Raw genomic sequence first — 14,427 nt, forward strand, 5'->3', positions numbered from 1 at the left:
TTCAAAGTAGAACTGTAAAATATTTCACAGTTTTACTATGAAATTTCACAGTACATTTTTTCCTGGGTTAAAACATAACATTCTGCATAGAAGAATATGATGGGTTTTTATGTAGTATTTTGAGTAGTTTCTGAGGTGTTTCTATGGCACAGCAATAAATTATCACTACCGTAGGGATCCTGGGTTTAAATATCCTCCACTGCTATCAGCGGTCAGACATCTACATACAGATATGGCTGGCTCTGTTTGAGAAGGGGATGGCTGAGGCCCTGCAATGGATTGCCATCCTAAACAAGTTGGGACAGTGTTTCTTACGTTGACTTTTATTTAATTGCAGACAGTATGAACCCAGAATATTTCATGATATGTTTTTCTGATTTGGTGTAGTAAATAATACCCAATCACTCATGTTCCTGTGATGATCCATTTTACATTGTACAGTGCAGCTGATGTGGCACATTGTATATAGCAACAAATTAGTAACAATCAGTAATACAAATGCCCCTACAGTGCTGTAAGAAAGTAATTGTCCCTTTTGCAAAATAGTCATTATCTTCAAACTGATACAGATTTAAACAGTGATGAATCCAGGATCCCAGGAAACCACCTTGATTTTCATAACACAAACATTATGAGTGCTGTTAATTTTGAGATAAACTGGAACAGTTTAAGGAGCCTATCAGAACCATATTTAAGACTACTGTTTATAAATGTGTCGTGTAGTTGTACATTAGACAACTTTTAGGAGATACCTGAAGGAGTTCTTTTAAATAAAGTGTTTTTTTGTGCAGACAGTTAGGGAACCATTCTTCCATACCACTCAAATTAAACTAATTTGTTGATGTGAGCAAATACTTAAGGAGATGCAGGCTTAAACATGGTTTGAGGCAACCCTTAAATATTACAAGTACACAATCATGTTCAAAACAAACATGTATGCATGAACACAGTAAACCAGTCTAAATGAGTTTGAAAACTGCAATGTCAAATACAATATACAGGGTGGGCCATTTATATGGATACACCTAAATAAAATGGGAATGGTTGGTGATATTAACTTCCTGTTTGTGGCACATTAGTATATGGGAGGGGGAAAACTTTTCAAGATGGGTGGTGACCATGGCGGCCATTTTGAAGTCGGCCATTTTGGATCCAACTTTAGTTTTTTCAATAGGAAGAGGGTCATGTGACACATCAAACTTATTGAGAATTTCACAAGAAAAACAATGATGTGCTTGGTTTTAACGTAACTTTATTCTTTCATGAGTTATTTACAAGTTTATGACCACTTATAAAATGTGTTCAAAGTGCTGCCCATTGTGTTGGATTGTCAATGCAACCCTCTTCTCCCACTCTTCACACACTGATAGCAACACCGCAGAAGAAATGCTAGCACAGGCTTCCAGTATCCGTAGTTTCAGGTGCTGCACATCTCGTATCTTCACAGCATAGACAATTGCCTTCAGATGACCCCAAAGATAAAAGTCTAAGGGGGTCAGATCGGGAGACCTTGGGGGCCATTCAACTGGCCCACGACGACCAATACACTTTCCAGGAAACTGTTCATCTAGGAATGCTCGGACCTTACACCCATAATGTGGTGGTGCACCATCTTGCTGGAAAAACTCAGGGAACGTGCCAGCTTCAGTGCATAAAGAGGGAAACACATCATCATGTAGCAATTTCAAATATCCAGTGGCCTTGAGGTTTCCATTGATGAAGAATGGCCCCACTATCTTTGTACCCCATATACCACACCATACCATCAATTTTTGTGTTCCAACAGTCTTGGAGGGATCTATCCAATGTGGGTTAGTGTCAGACCAATAGCGGTGGTTTTGTTTGTTAACTTCACCATTCACATAAAAGTTTGCCTCATCACTGAACAAAATGTTCTGTGTAAACTGAGGGTCCTGTTCCAATTTTTGTTTTGCCCATTCTGCAAATTCAGTGCGCCGATCTGGGTCATCCTCATTGAGATGCTGCAGCAGCTGGAGTTTGTAAGGGTGCCATTTGTGAGTAGCTAATATCTGCCGAAGGGATGTTCGACTGATGCCACTCTCCAGTGACATGCGGCGAGTGCTACGCTGTGGGCTCTTGCTGAATGAAGCTAGGACAGCCACTGATGTTTCTTCATTAGTGACAGTTTTCATGCGTCCACATTTTGGCAAATCCAACACTGAACCAGTTTCACGAAACTTGGCAAGCAGTTTGCTAACTGTAGCATGGGAGATGGGTGGTCTCGTACGGTGTCTTGCATTGAAATCTGCTGCAATGACCCGGGTACTGCGTTCACCAGACATCAACACAATTTCTATCCGCTCCTCACGTGTTAACCTCTGCGACATGTCAATGGCTGTAAACAAAGAGAAGCTTGTAAATAACTCATGAAAGAATAAAGTTACGTTAAAACCAAGCACACCATTGTTTTTCTTGTGAAATTCTCAATAAGTTTGATGTGTCACATGACCCTCTTCCCATTGAAAAAACTAAAGTTGGATCCAAAATGGCCGACTTCAAAATGGCCGCCATGGTCACCACCCATCTTGAAAAGTTTTCCCCCTCCCATATACTAATGTGCCACAAACAGGAAGTTAATATCACCAACCATTCCCATTTTATTTAGGTGTATCCATATAAATGGCCCACCCTGTACAGTATATATCCTATCATTCAAAGTTGAACGCCTATGTTTTTCAGTTTTCATTAATAAGCATTTAAATTCTTGAAAAGATTCTTAAAAAGCTGTAAACTGCCTGAACTAAAATGAAGTTTTTCAGAAAACGTAGTTGTTTAGCAGCAATGGAAGTAAATTAAGCTTTAAAGGTTTATGCAGGTGTCCCAAATTGTGTTGCACTTTTGACTGTATTACCTTACCCTCTAGTTCAGTACTTTGAATACTGCAATACTGCTTTGCAGTTAATAGCAAATTGTTATGGTAAACTCAAAAAAATGACCAAAGAAGAGGGGATGATTCTTTAAAAAACAGATATTTTTATAGAGAAATTACAATGAAAGCCAAGGTGCCAGTGAGTTCAGTTTCCTACACCATCAAAAGGATACTTGGAATCTAGGAAAAATCTAATTATTGTATCTGGATAACTCTGAATGTGGTATGAATCTGGTAGACCCAAAGAAATAGAAGAAAATGTTTCTTTTCAGAGTCAACAACTTGTGTGATAGGTCAAAATAAGCAAGCCTCAGTTTCAACTGTGAAGAGAAATTTTCAAGTTGCAGATTTGACAGGTTGAGTGGCCGTAGGAAAACCATTGCAAAGATTGTAAAATTAAAAAAGAAGCATTTCTGGGCCATGCTGAACCGCCAGTGGACAGAATGGGCCGATAAACAGAAGTTGTTCAGTTAGTTCATCACACACAAATTTGGCAGGTCAAGTAGGTACAGAGATGGTTCCTCAGTTTGTGACATCAAATGGCAAATAAGAAGGAAGAAGATTTATGGTCTTATTTGTTTATTATTTTGCTTCATTTTGCAGCACCATGCACTACCATTGGTGTACATCTGGTCAGTCAGGAATTCATCCTACAGTGAGACAATAATACAAAACATAACACCAGACTATGCCAGACCTAACTTGGAGGCTTTAAATCATGGAAAGGTCAGCAACGACTTCAACACCATTGATTTGATTTTGGATAAATTGAACAGAAGGCTGAAAGCAAAGCAAAAAAATTTTTTTGGAATCATCTTCAATTATTTTTTGTTCTATGATTTAATTTCAAAGCTCACAAAAAGTGTAAATCATTAGTAAAGTGCTTCTGTTCTGCATTTTGCTTATTTCTTAGAATTTAGCAAGAAGAGAGGAAGTCTTTTTAAAAATTAGGTATTTTGTGTAGATGACTTACATCGAAAGCCACAGTGTCAAGAACAAGATCACTAAAAAATGAGTAGATCAAATACACTTGGTGGTGCTTAATAGAATTGTGCTTTAATATAAGTAAGACGGGCGGCACGGTGGCTCAGTGGGTATCACTGTCGCCTCACAGCAAGAAGGTCCTGGGTTCAATCCACAGGTGGGGCGGTCCCTGTGTCTGCGTGGGTTTCCTCTGGGAGCTCCGGTTTCCTCTCACAGTCCAAAGACGTGCAGTCCGGTTAACTGGAGATACAAAATTGTCCATGACCATGTTTGACATTAGTACTTGTGTACTAATGAGCCTTGTGTAATGAGTAACTACCGTTTCTGTCATGAATTTAACCAAAAGTGTAAAACATGACGTTAAAATCCTAATAAACAAACAAATACATGTAAGACTCAAGAAAACTGAGGAATTGTCATTGTCAATTTAACAAATGTGCTTACTTGATTTTCTGTGATGACGAATTTTAAGAAATGTTTAACTGTTCATTTAAATGTTGTGCTGATTATATGATTTGTAATGAAAGACATAACACTTGAGGAAAAAGGTAAAACAGGAGAATATTTTATAGCCTGGTCAGACCTTTGGCTCCCACTCTACATACACACACACACACACACGTATGAAAAGGTTTGCAAATGTCATCTTCATCAAAATAAACGAGTCATCTTCACTCAGTCATTAGCTGTCGCGCACTCACCTCTTATTGGTCCTTAAAGAGGAAGTGTTTATCACGTGACTCTTGTGCGACGTTTGGCTAAGAATCAGCTGATCCCTTCCCTTTTTCCCACTGTCACGAATCACGAATCGACGTTTTGTTGGTTTTAGTCGCTCTGCGTTTTATATTAATAGATAAAAATAATCTTAGCCTTTTAATTTTGTTATTAGTCATCTGAATCTGCGAGAAAAATCTCTGCACGAACAGCAGACATGGCGCTCAGCGATGCCGACGTTCAGAAGCAGGTATTATGGATTATATGTACTAAATTGTCATACTACTCTACTAAATAGTATGCAGGATATAAACAGCACATATAGTGTATTGGTATTGTTACATACTACTTAGTATTATAGTATGTCGTTTTTAATGTTTGCTGGCTGTGGCATTATAACCTTGACAACCGTTATATGAAAGGACACTGCCATTATAATTAAGGGGGTGGGCGATATAGTCTAAAACCACTATCACGGTATATGCAATTCGATATCATGATAAAAGTATTTGTTCAATTTATAAATTTGTAAATAATCCAGTGGGTTTAATGAGCACAGTCTACTTAATCGTATAATGAACCAACTTCTTTACTTAAAAAAAAAAAGTAGATTTCGTTTTCGTCTTGTAGGAATTAAATGTCTTCCACTTTATATTTCCAATTTTTTGTTAATTGGAAATTAAATTATATATATATATATACATACAGCGCCATCCACAATTATTGGCACCCCTCGTTAAGATGTGTTCTTAGGCTTCTAATAAATTCTTCTTTTTTTTTTTTTTTTTATAATATAGGACAACAATGCAAAAAAAAGAGAAAAATCCAACCTTTAATTCAAGTGCATTTACTCAGTGGGAAAAAAATCCCACATTAAGAAATAATTCTTTTACATGAAATCATGTGTGCCACAATTATTGGCACCCCCGATGTTAATACTTTGTACAACCCCCCTTTTGCCAACAAGACAGCACTTAATCTTCTCTTATAACATTTCACAAGATGGGAGAATACAGAGAGAGAGGGATCTTCGACCATTCCTCTTTGCACAATCTCTCTAAATCGTCCAGAGTCCTGGGTCCTCTACTATGCACTCTCCTCTTCAGCTCACCCCACAGGTTTTCATTTGGGTTGAGGTCTGGGGACTGAGATGGCCATAGGAGGAGCTTGATTTTGTGTCTGGTGAACCATTTTTGTGTAGATTTGGCCACATGTTTAGGGTCATTATCTTGCTGAGAGACCCAGTGACGACCCATCTTCAGCTTTCGGGCAGAGGCCACCAGATTTAGATTTAAAATGTCCTGGTATTTCAAAGAGTTCATAATGCCATGCACCCTAACAAGGTTCCCGGGGCCTTTGGAAGAGAAACAGGCCCACAGCATCACCGATCCTCCCCCATACTTCACAGTGGGCATGAGGTGCTTTTCAGCATACTCATCTTTTGTGTTACGCCAGACCCACTTAGTGTTTGTTGCCAAAAAGCTCTATCTTGGTCTCATCTGACCAAAGCACATGGTCCCAGTTGAGGCTTGTTTGCCACTGTTCCAGTTGTTTTAAACTTCTTGATGATTCCTCTGACTGTAGATATGGGCAGGTGTAGGCGAGTGGCTATTTTCTTGTAGCCATTGCCTGACTTATGAAGGTCGACACACATCTGCCCTACTTGAATGGTGTGTTCTCTTGTCTTTCCCATGTAGAAGAGTGGATAAGAGAAATAGGCCTCTGTGTCACGTCATATTTATACCCCAGGGAAACAGGAACTGATGAATTACTAATTAAAGGTTCCTAGATACTGTGATCAACTTTATGAACTACAGTAGAAATGACAGAAATGCTTCAATGACATTTATTTTCTAGGAATTGTTAGGGGTGTCAATAATTGTTGACACAGATAGAGAATCTGACTTGAAACTCCCCCGCCTTAAACTTAAAGTTTTTCTTGGTTCCTTCTTGATCAGCAAACTGTCTGTTCAATCGTGGTCCAATGTTTTTTTTCTTGCAAGCAGGCTATACAACCAGCACCGTCCCAAACGTAGACAATTACCATCACAATAATTCACTTGGTTTTTAGTACTTCTCTGTGCAATTACTTTTAAATTATGTGCAATACTTGCTGTACCTGCTGTACTTTGTGCAATATTTTTTAATAACTGTGCATTTGGTTAACTTCATCTATAAATACTGTTTATATTTTTGTAATTTTTACTTTTGTAATTTTTTTGTAACTTTGCACTTTACTGCTGTACTTTGTGCAATATTTCTAATAACTGCAATATTTGGTTTAACTTCCTCTATAAATACTGTTTATATTTTTGTAATTTTTACATATTCTTACTATTTAGTATATGTGTACAAACATGTAAACATTTTGTAATTTTCTATTTTTTGTATTCTTGAAAGCTGCTGTAACACTACAAATTTCCCCCTGTGGGATAATAAAAGGCTATCTTATCTATCTATCTATCTACCTACCTACAGTGGGGAAAATGTAAGTATTTGATCCCCTGCTGATTTTGTAAGTTTACCCCCTTACAAAGACTTGAACAGTCTATAATTTTTATGGAAGGTTTATTTTAACAGAGAGAGACAGAATATCAACAAAAAATCCAGAAAAAAAAAAACATTAAATAAAAGTTATAAATTAATTTGTATTTAATTAAGGGAAATAAGTATTTGATCCCCTACCAACCAGCAAGAATTCTGACCCCCACAGACCGGTTATGTGCACAAAAGGCACACAAATTAGTCCTGTCCCTGTATAAAAGACACCTGTAACAGAATCAGTTTCTTCCGTTCAAATCTCTCAACCACCATGGGCAAGACCAAAGAGCTATCAAAGGACGTCAGGGACAAGATTGTAGACCTGCACAAGGCTGGAATGGGCTACAAGACCATCAGCAAGAAGCTTGGTGAGAAAGAGACCACTGTTGGTGCGATAATTTGAAAATGGAAGAAATACAAGATCACAGTCAATCGCCCTCGCTCTGGAGCTCCATGCAAGATCTCACCTGGTGGGGTAAGAATGATTCTGAGAAAGGTGAGGTTAGTCCAGAATATTACGGGAGGAGCTTGTTAATGATCTCAAGGGAGCTGGGAGCACAGTCACCAAGAAAACCATTAGTAACACACTTCGCCGTAATGGATTGAGATCCTGCAGTGCCCGCAAAGTCCCTTTGCTCAAGAAGGCTCATGTACAGGCCCGTCTGAAGATTGCCAATGAACACCTGAATGATTCAGAGAAAGCTTGGGAGAATGTGATCTGGTCAGATGAGACCAAAATTGAACTCTTTGGCATCAACTCCACTCGCCGTGTTTGGAGGCAGAGAAATGCCCAGTGGGGATGGTGTTCTTGGGGTCATATCCAGCATTTCTCTGCTCCCAGCTCCCTTGAGATCATTGACAAGCTCCTCCCGTGTAATTCTGGACTGACCTCACCTTTCTCAGAATCATTCTTACTCCACCAGGTGAGATCTTGCATGGAGCTCCAGAGTGAGGGTGATTGACTGTGATCTTGTATTTCTTCCATTTTCGAATTATCGCACCAACAGTGGTCTCTTTCTCACCAAGCTTCTTGCTGATGGTCTTGTAGCCCATTCCAGCCTTGTGCAGGTCTACAATCCTTTCCCTGACGTCCTTTGATAGCTCTTTATTCTTGCTCATGGTGGTCGAGAGATTTGAATGGAAGAAACTGATTCTGTGACGGGTGTCTTTTATACAGGGACAGGACTAATTTGTGTGCCTCATGGGCACATAACTGGTCTGTGGGGGTCAGAATTCTTGCTGGTTGGTAGGGGATCAAATACTTATTTCCCTTAATTAAATACAAATTAATTTATAACCTTTTTTTAATGTTTTTTTTTCTGGATTTTTTGTTGATATTCTGTCTCTCTCTGTTAAAATAAACCTTCCATAAAAATTATAGACTGTTCAAGTCTTTGTAAGGGGGTAAACTTACAAAATCAGCAGGGGATCAAATACTTATTTTCCTCACTCTATCTATCTATCTATCTATCTATCTATCTATCTATCTATCTATCTATCTATCTATCTATCTATCTATCTATCTATCTATCTATCTATCTATCTATCTATCTAATCTATCTTATCTATCTATCTATCTATCTATCTATCTATCTATCTATCTTATCTTATCTATCTATCTATCTATCTATCTATCTATCTATCTATCTATCTATCTATCTATCTATCTATCTATCTAATCTATCTTATCTATCTATCTATCTATCTATCTATCTATCTATCTATCTATCTATCTATCTATCTATCTATCTTATCTATCTATCTATCTATCTATCTATCTATCTATCTATCTATCTATCTATCTATCTATCTATCTAATCTATATCTATCTATCTATCTATCTATCTATCTATCTATCTATCTATCTATCTATCTATCTATCTATCTATCTAATCTATATCTATCTATCTATCTATCTATCTATCTATCTATCTATCTATCTATCTATCTAATCTATATCTATCTATCTATCTATCTATCTATCTATCTATCTATCTATGCTTGTCTATCTAAATCTGTCTGTCTGTATTTATGTGAGTTTAGCATATAAATTATTTAACATGTAAATTATGAATTACTGCTAATTTATTCACAGATTTTTACAATTATTTTTCTCACCAGATCAAGCACATGATGGCTTTTATTGAGCAGGAAGCCAATGAAAAAGCAGAGGAGATTGATGCCAAGGTAAAACTGTCCTACTAACAGCACACTGCAAAATGCTAGTAGTACAGATGGAATATCTGTAATACTTTTACATACTTTTGTAATGTAGTTGCTCAGGTGGCACAGCAGAAACAATGTGCTAGTCCACTATGGCTGAGAACGGGGGTTTGAATCTCAGCTGTGCTATCAGCCCATCAGGCATCTATGCATATGTAATTGGCTCTGTTTGATATGGTGGGGGGATTGGTTGAAGCCCTGCAATGAATTAGTATTCTGTTAGTTATTTTCCTGCCTTGTGATGATTTGTCCCAGGAAAACTGGGTCCACCGTGACCCGTGACTAGAACAAAATGGTTGATGGAAATATTTGTGATATATTTTATCTTAAGCATATTAATTAAGAAATGTTTTTCCCTGCAGGCTGAAGAGGAGTTTAACATTGAAAAGGGTCGCCTGGTCCAGACTCAGAGGCTAAAGATCATGGAGTACTATGAAAAAAAGGAAAAGCAAATTGAGCAACAAAAGAAAATGTAAGTCAATTGATTTAATGTCTTCATAATCAGAGTAGAAATTTTGCTTCCCAGGAATCTTCATACTTAAATTTGCATAATTTAGAATGTTCATAGGTGCATGTTTAAAAATTTTTTTATTGGGTTGTCGTCTAAATAACTAGTTTGACTAAACAAGGTTGCAACAAGGCTTTTTTGTGTAATTTGTATTAAAAAATATATTATATGTTATGTTATTTGTACATATTATTGCACCAATATTGTCGTCTATGTCTAGTAATACAGTTCCAGGATGGGTCAAGGTTTGCCACTTTTAAAGAAACTGTAGGAGCAAAGAATTGAACAGTTTACAAACAACTAACTAGTTTAGGCTCTATTACACAAGGCAGAATCCATTATCAGAAATGCTGAGTGTCTTCTCCAAGTTTAAATTTATATAAGATTGATTGATGCAAATTGGACACATGTGCAGTGGTATACATTTTAAATTGGTGTCTTTAGTTCCCAAACAATAACAGAATGTTTTTTTTAAAAGGTGATGTAACACAGTGGTGAACTTGAAATGTGTTGCAGCCTATAATGCAGAATAAGCATTAATATACAAAAAGCTTGATTAGTTGAAACATTAAATACAGGTTAAGAAGTATTTGCAAATAATAGATGTCTGTTTTATTTACAATATTAAAAATTCTATATTTCTGCATTATCCCATTTTCTTCCAATCTAATTATACCCAGTTACCTAGTTTTATCTCTTCCACTGCTGCAGACCTCTACCCTGAATGAGAAGGGCCATACCTAACACACGCCCCCTTTGACATGTGTACTAGCCACACACTTTTCATCTGCGTGAGGCGGGATCACACAAAAAGCAGTGTCATGCACAATGAGTCATGCACCATTGTTTACCATCTCTGTGCGGATACCTGCAGCAGTAATGAGGAATCCCTTTGGCCCTCCCACCCTCAGACATAGTCTATAGGCACCCATGTTTGTGTAAACCAATAGCAAAGCTGAGATTTAAACTTGAGAGCTTGAGATCTCAGCAGTGGTGGGCTTGTGTGTTTTTACACTACGTCACCCAAGCTCCTGTACTTATATTTTTGTTTTAAGTTTTTGGAATTCGTTTGTACATGATAGCGCTTGGATACATGGTTTGCAGCGATTTTAAGTTCAAAGACATTGGGTTTTACAAAAACGTTTCTCTGTTAGCCTGCACATTTTCTGACTTTTTTGCTAAATGTGTTTTTTTTGACAGGTGCAAACATGAATGTAATATAGCCCATAAGCCTGATGTACATTTATGACATTTAAATTCAGTATCTAATTGCATGTATTCATATCCCACAGTCAGATGTCTAATCTCATGAATCAGGCCAGGCTGAAGGTACTGAAGGCTCGTGATGACATGATCTCGGTCAGTAACAAATTTTTTTTGGTTTTATGTGCCGATGGTCAGAAGTTATATGGTGTGTATGCTAACTACATAACTGTTGCTTTTGCATTTCAATAGGACATGCTGAATGATGCACGTCAGAGGCTGGCTAATGTAGCCAGAGACCCGACCCGGTACTCTGCCTTGATGGATGGACTGGTGCTACAGGTCAGTTTTGGGGGTGATAAGTCTATGGTTTTAAAATGTCGTGTTTTTAGTATATTGTGAATATTTCAATAATAGTTTAATTACAACTAATAGAGATCACATCTGCATATATAATCCAATCTAAGCTTTAAAAAGCACTTTTTGTACAATAAATACTAGAGGTAAAGGCTGGCCTTACTTATAAGCGTCTCAAAATAATTACACTGTCTTCCTTCTGTACCTTGCACAAACTTACCGTAAAACAGGCATGTGTTATATATACATTCTTGTACTCTTCCTTCAGATTAATGCCTAGTAAATTCCTAAGGCATGGTGTGTGATGAAGAGAAGCATGGGCAGTCATATGACTGCAGTCATGAGCTGTACCTCTTGAGTCAACATGAATATTTTGGCCCTAAACTACCCTCTAGTGCAGGGGTACTTAAATTAGTATCATAAGGGTCCACTTACCAAATTACCTTAAAGCTGAGGTTTCTTGTGTTTTCCTAAAATCTGTGCCATTCTGTGTTGCTCAATTTTGTTGGGTTTATATATTCTGCTTGTGGCTTTAATATGATGCTTTTAGCTGGTTTATTTTTGTTGTTCTTGTGGTATGAGTTGCATGAGTTAAAGCATACATAGTGTAGTATATCTGTTAATTTATGCAACATTTTGCTAAGTTTTTATTCTGTGAGTTGAATTAGATTATTTAAATGTTTGACTTTCTGTTTTTAGGGCTTCTATCAGCTACTTGAACCCAAAGTGTCAATTCGTTGCTGCAAGCGGGACTTGGCCTTGGTGCAGGTTAGTTTCTATATGACTGCGTGACTGTTTCCACATGGCAGGCATGTGTTATATGGCATTAAAAGCAGCACAGAAATGTATGCCGTAAAATAATGCTAATACAAATATTTATTTCCATGATGCCAGGCTGCTGTGCAGAAAAACATTCCTATCTACAAAGCAGCTGTGAAGAACAGTATTGAAGTCCGGATTGATCAAGAGAATTTCCTCTCTCCCGAAATGTAACTGCCACTCTACACTTATAATCTCCACACAGAGCAGAATATTTGTATTAAATCGTTTACATTAAAACAATAAACAGTCTATTTACATATTAGTGGCTTTAATGTCTAAGTCTACAGTTAAGATGCTGTAGCATGACTCTAAAGCCTGGTAATGATGTATTTTGATTTCATTGTGTTGGATTTCTTTCTGCTTAGCTCTGGTGGAATTGAGATCTATAGTGCAGATGGGAAGATCAAGGTGGCCAACACTCTTGAGAGCAGACTTGATCTAATGGCACAGCAGGTACAGTATAGGTTAACTTAAATCTAAGATAGGAGTAAAAGGCAAAATGCACTATATGAACAAAAGTATTGGGACAACCCTTCTTATTATTAAGTTCATGTGTTCAGCCACAAAAATCAATGTATTCGATTGCACAAACTATTGCATTATGCTTCCTCTCTACTGATGCTGACCTCCACTTCTGACCGAGGAGAGCTGAGACTAACACACGCCCCCTCTGACGTGTGCAGTAGCCGACTGCATCTTTTCACCTGCACAATACAAGTTCATATGTGGATCAGCTTTGTGTACGGAGAGCCACTCCCTGATCAACGCATTATCCCTTGACTCTGTGCAGGCGCCACAAATCAGCCAACAGAGGTCATAATTGCATCAGCTATGAGGTCTCGTCCGGCTCTCACCCTGTATAAACAACAGCCAATCGTTGTTCGTTTAGTATGTAAACCCAAAATCTGTAAAAGTTACCTGTGGTCACCATTGTTTGATTATCCTTCTCATAATGTGGTGTACATTTTAAGAAGGAAACAGGACTGGACTGCAGACAGACCAGTCTAGCACACTCTCTTTGTCTCTGTAGCCACATTGTTGGAGCTCATACAGAATGAGGCTTTGGCTTGCTGAAATAACCATGAAAAAGATCTCTGTTTGATGGCTGCTTATGTCTATATAAAATCACTATGTATGCCCCCACGTCAATGGTACCTTCACACATATGCAAGTCACCTGTGCCATACATGACCAGAAGTATGTGGTCGCCTGACCATAAGCTTGTTGGACATCGCATTCCTGAACAGTTGTTTTTGGAATATTGCCCATGGTTTTGAAATGGAATGTCCAACAAGCATGTGATCAGTGTCCACATAATATTAACCATATAGATTATATGTTGGTTAATAATTTCAAAATCTAATTTGGTTTAAATCATATTAGATAAATCACAATTTTCTCCTTTTTGACTCTTCTGCTTAGATGATGCCTGAAATTCGAGTTGCCCTATTTGGTGTGAACCAGAACCGCAAATTCATGGATTAAACAAGGGAATCCATGGGAATCTCTGGGAATCCAGGCACACTGAGGACCATAACAGCAAACAGTGTTGTGTCTTTTTTTTTGTTTACCTAGATGTAAGACTTCATTCATGTCTTGGTAAATAGTATTTATCTTAAAACCATTCATGTATGTATATGTCTGTGATGTGAATGTATTGTTGCTGTAAAAATCGGAGAAATTAAGAACAAGTTCTTGATTGGCTACTAAAATGTGGTACTTGTTTTCTGATTGGCTTTGCTTTTAGATGTTATGAATGTTTACAAGAGAGTGTGAACACTTACTTGGACCCAGGTTCAATCCGAAAACATTCCCTATTATTTGTCTATGTTTAATTATAGGCTTTACTGAGAAAGAAATAACTTATTATGGTCTGTAATGCTAATGTAGTCATTTTAATATTGTTTACTAGTTTTTGTTAATTATGTTATTACCTTAGGTGCAGATTACGTACTGTTAAAAACAAACAGGTTCTTGTGAAACACTGAATAAAATTGTTGTTGGAGTAATACATAAATAAAGAGTAACCACTGTCATACTGTTGTTTCTTCACAATGAATGCATTGTATGTTGTCCACCCTAATGGTAGAAAATTGACAGAAAAATGTGGAAAACGTTCATCTTATGAGTTTCTCGTGGCTCCTCTGTTAACACAATATACTGTTTCACAGACAGAAATAATGAA

At 37.4% G+C, this 14,427-nt stretch overlaps 1 protein-coding gene across 1 annotated transcript; it reads left to right on the forward strand.

Annotated features, from left to right (window-relative positions):
* Positions 1-4,714: 4,714 nt before the first annotated feature.
* Positions 4,715-14,278, forward strand: atp6v1e1b (ATPase H+ transporting V1 subunit E1b). Its single transcript, XM_063004853.1, has 9 exons — positions 4,715-4,838; positions 9,251-9,316; positions 9,715-9,824; positions 11,153-11,219; positions 11,316-11,405; positions 12,120-12,188; positions 12,315-12,409; positions 12,608-12,695; positions 13,665-14,278. Exons 1-9 carry the CDS (start codon positions 4,806-4,808, stop codon positions 13,725-13,727), a joined length of 681 nt encoding a protein of 226 aa, XP_062860923.1. The 5' UTR covers positions 4,715-4,805; the 3' UTR covers positions 13,728-14,278.
* Positions 14,279-14,427: the final 149 nt, after the last annotated feature.

The sequence above is a fragment of the Trichomycterus rosablanca genome, chromosome 1 (assembly GCF_030014385.1).
Source record: "Trichomycterus rosablanca isolate fTriRos1 chromosome 1, fTriRos1.hap1, whole genome shotgun sequence".
Taxonomy (NCBI): domain Eukaryota; kingdom Metazoa; phylum Chordata; class Actinopteri; order Siluriformes; family Trichomycteridae; genus Trichomycterus; species Trichomycterus rosablanca.

What these genes read in the sequence shown, in the direction of transcription:
- atp6v1e1b (XM_063004853.1), top strand. Translation starts at nt 4,806, where the DNA reads ATGGCGCTCAGCGATGCCGACGTTCAGAAGCAG. An exon ending in CAGAGGAGATTGATGCCAAG is followed by an intron (nt 9,317 to 9,714) that starts GTAAAACTGTCC and finishes TTTTCCCTGCAG; the next exon opens with GCTGAAGAGGAGTTTAACAT. An exon ending in CTCGTGATGACATGATCTCG is followed by an intron (nt 11,220 to 11,315) that starts GTCAGTAACAAA and finishes GCATTTCAATAG; the next exon opens with GACATGCTGAATGATGCACG.